Source organism: Pollachius pollachius, assembly GCF_949987615.1.
Source record: "Pollachius pollachius genome assembly, chromosome: 7".
NCBI classification, from domain to species: Eukaryota; Metazoa; Chordata; class Actinopteri; order Gadiformes; family Gadidae; genus Pollachius; species Pollachius pollachius.
This window is the reverse complement of record NC_136940.1, coordinates 20,930,101-20,937,489: the sequence shown is the minus strand read 5'-3', so window position 1 is coordinate 20,937,489 and position 7,389 is coordinate 20,930,101. Positions and strand designations below refer to the sequence as shown.

At 45.5% G+C, this 7,389-nt stretch overlaps 1 protein-coding gene across 1 annotated transcript; it reads left to right on the top strand.

Moving 5' to 3' along the window:
- Positions 1 to 2,676: 2,676 nt before the first annotated feature.
- foxe3 (forkhead box E3) lies at positions 2,677 to 3,951 on the top strand (the record flags this gene model as incomplete). Its single annotated transcript, XM_079739469.1, has 1 exon — positions 2,677 to 3,951. One exon carries the CDS (start codon positions 2,677 to 2,679, stop codon positions 3,949 to 3,951), a length of 1,275 nt encoding a protein of 424 aa, XP_079595595.1.
- Between the last annotated feature and the right edge of the window lie 3,438 nt (positions 3,952 to 7,389).

Below are 7,389 nucleotides of genomic sequence, written 5' to 3'. Positions count from 1 at the left end.
AAACAGAACAGACAACAGAACACATATACAAGCTGGACAAACATGGAATCGGATGATGGTTAGCATTAGATCAAGAGTAGCCAAGGATTCCTTTGCCAAGATCAGAAAAACACAACAACAGCCTGACTTGGGGGTTTGCCAAGGACAATAATATGATATGTTGGTCAAGGCATATAAGGATTGAGGATGGTCTGGGAGGGGGGCAGGGAGGTTACTTGTAACTACATGCTGTCTGATTGCAACAAGCTATGATAGTTTAGTCTATCTATCAATACCTTGATGCAATTTGACTTACTGTTGTTTTCACATTGGGCATAAAAACATGGAGTTTGTGTACTGTGGGAAAAATATTTTCAGAAGGCTGGTCCGGCATTGTATTGAACCTACTAGTGCTAAAGCACATTTGTAAAGCACTTTTCAGACCTGTGGCCACTTGAAGCACATAACAATTATTGCCTCACATTCACCCATTCATACACACGTTCATACACCAACGGCGGTGTAAACCATGCAAGGCAACAGCCAACTTGTCGGAAGCCGTTGGGCTAAGGTGTCTTTGACAACTCGACACTCAGCAAGGACGAGCAGAGAATCAAACCAGCAACCTTCCTGTTGCCAGACAACCTGCTCTACACTGAGCCGCTGCCGCCCCATATGTGTATTCAATTCATGTGTGTGAGCCAGTAGTCAAATATGTTGGGAACAGTGTGTGCGTGTGTGCGTGTGTGTTTGTGTGTGTGCCTGTGCATGCACATGTGTATGTGTGTATGTGAGAGAGAGAGAGAGAGAGAGAGAGAGAGAGAGAGAGAGAGAGAGAGAGAGAGAGAGAGAGAGAGAGAGAGGGTGCTGAGCCATAGAGAGAGAGAGAGAGAGAGAGAGGGGGAGAGAGAGGGTGCTGAGCCACAGAGAAAGAGAGAGAGAGAGAGAGGGGAAGGGGGGGAGAGAGTTAGAGGAGCATGGAGGTAAAGGGAGATTTGGCCCGGGGATTAGCGAGAGGCTGCAGGCCCCAGGGCAGTGCGACATGTTTCCTGGCCAGAGCCCCTTTTTGTCCTGGCTGACCTGGCAGCTCTGGGGGCAGACCCTCATGGACACACCCCTGCTCCCACGCCTGTCTGAAGCTGTTAGCCACCGGCCGTGAGCGGCTAGCTGGGCTTAGTGTTGTCTGGACTGTGGCTGCAGTGACTGGGTGACTGAGTGAGTGAGTGGATGAATGAGTGACTGAGTGACTGAGTGTGTGTGTGTGTGTGTGTGTGTGTGTGTGTGTGTGTGTGTGTGTGTGTGTGTGTGTGTGTGTGTGTGTGTGTGTGTGTGTGTGTGTGTGTGTGGTGAAGGGGAGAAAAAGGATTTTGGTTCATGCCTTGATTTCTCCCATTCATTTCATTACTACATTTCCAATCAGATATGGCTTAGTTTGTTAAAACTCTAATACAAGTCTCTGCTGGTGATGTTAGTTCAAAATAACAATCCCACTGATTGAACGAAGCACCGTAGCTCTGCATCACATAATTCATAACAGCCGCAGGGTGCACAGACACATTGTTAGTGCGCGTTGTGCAACACATGACATTGTTTAATATGTAGCCTTGTAATAATCGTCACCCCTTTTTACTGTCAAAATAATCATGGAGGAGGAGTGGCGTGTGTGTGTGTGTGTGTGTGTGTGTGTGTGTGTGTGTGTGTGTGTGTGCGTGGGTGTTTGAACTGCTTGTCTACATAGCAGTTGTAGAGTGAGTGGTGTTTTGACTTCAAAATCCGTTAGAAAACAATTCTGCTCTCTGGCCGCTCTGCTGTTTGATTATCAATCGCCAAAAATGAACATGAAGTGATGATATTGACTTTTCTACCCCCAAAGGCTTTCTTAGCTCAATTGCTTGTTTTTAATGGCTGGTTATTATTTTTTGATTGCTGAAAGACTGTTGGGTTTGGAGCAGAAGCACCAAAGAGTGTTGTTTCTGCCCAGGACCAAGAGAGAGAGAGAGAGAGGGAGAGAGAGAGAGAGAGAGAGAGAGAGAGAGAGAGAGAGAGAGAGAGAGAGAGAGAGAGAGAGAGAGAGAGAGAGAGAGAGAGAGGGTAAAATCTGGTAAAAGAAATGTGTGTGTGTTGACCTGCTTGTGTGTATTCTTGTTTAGAGAGGAAGATGAGAGAAAGAAAAATGGCAAAATGGGGCGAAGTGTCACACTAAATAATGCGCATGTCTGTAAAACATCAGGCGTGTATACATTTGAGGAAAACATATTACCAACTTGAATGCACTGAGTAACATCCAAATCTGTTGGCTCGGACACTTCAACAATAAAGTCTTAAAAAAAGTTTTTTTTACTTCCAGGACCATACTGTTGTCTCTATAGCTGCACGATTTAGAAAAAGTCGCATGGCCGCAAGAGGGTAACAGATTCCCTCCCGGTCATTTGTCCGCGCGTGGCGTCATCATCACCCCCCCCCCACCCCCCCCCCCTCCCTCCCCCTCCCACTCGCCCTTATAAAAATGTCAACGGCTCCCTCTCACCTGGATTTAGACTGGCCACTCTCGACGCGGGGCATCCAGCTGACTTCACCTTTATGTGGCCAGAGGACTAAACTCACTGGCGTCTTCAGCTACATGAGACCGTAGGTCACGGGAGCATCGTCTAAGATAAATAAACAGTTTTAGAAGGAAGGTGAACACACAATTATTTTATGAATCTGGCAAATTATTCGTACTATTCGGGCATGTGCAACATGACGGCCGAGACGACACAGCACTCGCCGGTGGAGGCGTCCAGCCCTGTTGTCCTGTCCCCGAACGTCAGCATGGACTCCCCGCTGCCTCCGCCGTCTGTGATGACACAGGCCCGGTCCAAAGACAACGTCCTCATCAAGTCTGAGCCCCGGGGGACCAGTCCCAACACGGAAGACGGGACCGATTTGGGTCACAGCGAGGACCACCTGTCGACGACGGGCAGTCGCCGCCGGAAAAGGCCCGTTCAGAGGGGGAAGCCGCCCTACAGCTACATCGCTCTCATCGCTATGGCCATAGCCAACTCGTCGGAGAGGAAACTCACCCTGGGGGGCATCTATAAGTTCATCATGGAGCGCTTTCCCTTCTACAGAGAGAACTCCAAGAAGTGGCAGAACTCCATCCGCCACAACCTCACCCTCAACGACTGCTTCGTCAAGATACCGCGGGAGCCAGGCCGGCCCGGGAAGGGCAACTACTGGACCCTAGATCCCGCCGCGGAGGACATGTTCGACAACGGCAGCTTCCTGAGGAGGAGGAAGAGGTTCAAGCGAACCGACGTGAGCACATACCCGGGATACATGCAGAGCACCAGCGCCTTCACGCCGACCCCCATGGGGAGGCCCTCGTACCCTAATACCCTGTACCCGGGTATCGGTTCCGGCTACGGCACCCAGCTCGCCACCTCTCCGCACCCAGCGATGCTGCATCACTACCAGAGCTCGGGGGTCGGGCAGGGACAGCCGCGCATGTTCAGCATCGACAACATCATCAACCAGCAGACGCTCCAGGGCGGGCCCGGGGGAGGCGGGGAGCTCAACGCCCAGAATCTAGGGTTCGGCGGGCCGGATCTGAGCGGTATGTCCTGCTCTGTCACCGGGGTGTCCGATCAGTCGTCCTGCTTCCAGACCCAGAATATGAACCACGCCACGAACATGCTCGGTAGGAACACCGGGAACATCTCCTCCAACCTGACCTCTGGGTACCCCTATTCATCATCTTCTTCGTCGCCTCCTCCTCCGCCGCCTCATCCTCACTTACCCGCCATGAGCCAGGCGGGGTTCTCCCCCGGGAGCTCCCAGGTGTACTGCCCGGGGAACAGGCTCTCTCTGCCTGCGCTGCGCTCGGGCTCCTGCACCGAACACACGGAACAGCTGCTGGGGCTCTCCAACTCGTACAACAACTCGTACATCCGACAGAGTAATTTTGCATCGGGGTTAGAGCGGTATATGTGAAGGAAACATGGGAGAGAGAGAGAGAGAGAGAGAGAGAGAGAGAGAGAGAGAGAGAGAGAGAGAGAGAGAGAGAGAGAGAGAAACGGAAAGCACAACAAAATCCTCACCACTAACATTTAAAAAACACATTCCATTTTTAAGGTGTAAAGCCATCTGATTCGTGTGACTGCGTCGTTGTCCTAACTTATGTGTGTGTGTGTGTGTGTGTGTGTTTGTGTCCACAATTTTTTTCTAAAAGAGCACTAGTTGTGTGTTGGATATTATTGTTGTTAGTTTGACTTTAATGGTCATGTGATGTCATTCTTTTTTTCATAATCTATTTAGTTTAGTCACGTGGGCCTATTGTTTATTTTATATTTATAGCTGTGCTACTGATGTTCACATGTTGACTGATGAAATAAAGTTTGATGGTTTTTATTTCTGATATTAACTGTGGTTTCATTTGAGGATTTCACTCACAATATCAGATGGATTTCCATGAATAGGCGGTTGTGTCTCCCACCTGAAAGGTTCATGCGGCATCAGGAAATGTCAATTTTGGGCAAAGTATTTCGTTTTAAGGTTACAGTGAGGGATGACTTTCGTTCGGACAATGTTTCAAATGCTTAGCAGCATGCCTGCAGTCCATATTCAAAACGGACAGTCAATTCAAATGTATTGATGCAAAGTGTCGGTGTTTCCGGCCTTCTAAGCTCTGCTTTGTCTGCGGTCGTGGGAGCCGCTTGATTATAAGTAGCCTATTCGATAATAATGAAACATAAAAGGCCTCTTCTAATTATTTAGTGATGATATTTACCCTATTAGTTAAATATATTTAAATGAAGATCCATACGGTATAGACGTCCAGTTTTTTTGTATACGAATAATGTTTGATATAAGCCCTTACAGAATCAAACTTCAAAAAATGTAATATTTTTAATTCGCTGCACGACACCATAATAACGGACTCTGTGCCCTCTCTGAAACATCTATAGCTGTTCCTTTTCCAGGGGTCAAGAAGATTGGTTAAAATACAAGCGTTGAATGGCCTAAATAATAGGCCTACAACTTCAAAATATAATACCATCACATGGTCCTCATTCAGATAATGGTCTATCAACTCCGTGTCGCTCTTTATCCAAGAGTCGGCCCTTCACATTCCAACGGGGGGGGGGGGGGGGGGGGGGGGGGGGGGGGGGGCATCACTCAAGCAAAGACGTAACCTTTCCTAATTGAAACCAAAAATATACCGGTTCCTAATTTAAACAAAAAATAGAATGGCCTTTATGTGTCAGATGTTATCTGCTGAACCACTCACTATAGTGGTTCCGTGCCAGACACATGCCAATATTGCCACTTGCCACTCGTTGATGTGTCTATACCTCACATGAACCCCTAGAATCAAGTAGGCCTAAGTTTCGCATTTATTTTATTGAAGCAGCAATTAATCAGGGGAAATTAATCATCATAATCAAATAGTGGACAGGCAAGAGCGGAAAGTTAAACGGAAAGTAGACAAGCCGTTCTATAATAATTTTAAGACTCCAAATATTGTACCAAGTAATGTAATTGAGATAGCCATTTTCACCAGAACCTCCTAACCTCCCCATTGGTTAAATAATGCAACGATACATCCATTAGCCTATGGGCTACTGTGTGATCACTCTGACAATTCCGTGAAAGGTCAACTTTGCTATGGCGCGACCGTTGTCATTATCCAGCCATGGGCGGGCCCGCAGATGATTGATAGTTGAAATATGAGGCTATAGGGTTGCATTCACTTTGATGGGCAGTAGAGGGCGCTTTGACCTCACAAAATACATCTGCAAAAATGGTTTGGTAAAAAAAAAAAAAGTCACAGGTATTATACATTAAATTGTGTTCATCCACACGAAGTTAATGACATTTCATTTGTTTATAATAAAGCAATTACAGCATGCATGTTTTTACAAAAGAAAAATCAGATTATTCACAACATCACAATTAGCCCTTCTAATTCGACAATAGGTTGTTTCAACAATACCCTTATCATAAATAATAGGCTAACATTATTTTTATGATATGGTGTGTGGTGGACACAGCTGTGAATGATATGCCATTAAATTAATAGGCTAGGCCTACATGTCACCGGGCGGCTATTTAAGAAGTAGGCTATGGGTATAGCCTTGAAACAAACCCATAAGAGATAATACCATGTGCGTGAAATACCTTCTAATATCATATTTGCCTAGATTCAATATTTAATATTTGCATTTATTGATCACAAGCTTTTACTATTTACCTTTTAATGAAATTGACTAATTGTTATTTCCGTTAATCAAAGGCTTGGGCACGGTCCTCCTTTGTGGTTGGTCTGACTCGCATCATGTGTGACTCACCACATTCACCACAACCCTTTTAAAAATAAACTCAGCACAGTAAGAAACGTTATGGCCCCACGATATACCTTGAAGAGGCAGCATGCGTAGTTCACCCTGAAGTGCCTTGCTTTTGAACTGATGCTTGAGTCTGTGATCGTTTGGCCTACATCCGTGTCGTAGATGAATGAGGTGATGATACGTGCGAATTAACGCCATGTTTCTTCAACCTAATGACAGGAATGTCTTGACGGCTGTGTGGTCTGAAGGGCCCAAAGACATCACATCGCCGTGTCGTCTCTACCATCTCGCATAACGAAGATAGATCGGAGCAGGTTTCAACTGCAAGGGCCTTGTGTTTATCCATATGCGAATTATGTAGAAAATGCAGATGGATAATGTTATGACTTCTTGACAAGCAAAACATGAAACTCGTGAGAAATGATCAGGGACAACCTTTAAAATCCTTTTTTATATATTTTGTATTCATATGAATATAGGCTGCATGGTACGTTGTTTTGTTATGCTTTTGTTACATGCTCGTTTCATCGAGGAAAGTCATGGAGATTTAGGAAATGATAATAAAAAATGGAAGTGAAAATGCAGTCGCTGAAAATGTTTTACCTAAACATGTGAACAATGCTACGTAAATATATAATGAATATTGTCTGTAGCTCATGTAGGTAATCAAGCAGTTTGAAATTCACATTTTTATTTTACGCCTATTTTCTATCATTCGTTTATTATTATTGGTATAGTTGACCAATATGTTGTTGCATTGTTTATATTGTGATCATGTCGGGCTGGCAGACTTTTCTGAATATTTATCCATCAATTAATATCAAATAAATATGGGACATTGACTCCATCAACATTATACCAGCATGCCCTTAATCATCCCATCATTATTATGGGTTACACACTAAAGTGGCCTGAAATCGAAATAATGATTATGATGGGGGCTCACGCTCGCCATCCTAACTGACCAAAGGTTCCGCAATCTCTTTCAGTTCCTGGTCAACAGTGACACGATGTCACGTGGTCGCTGCCGTCAGATAAAAAGCTTTTGAGGGCTATGAAGGAGGAGAGTGTGAGACTTCCA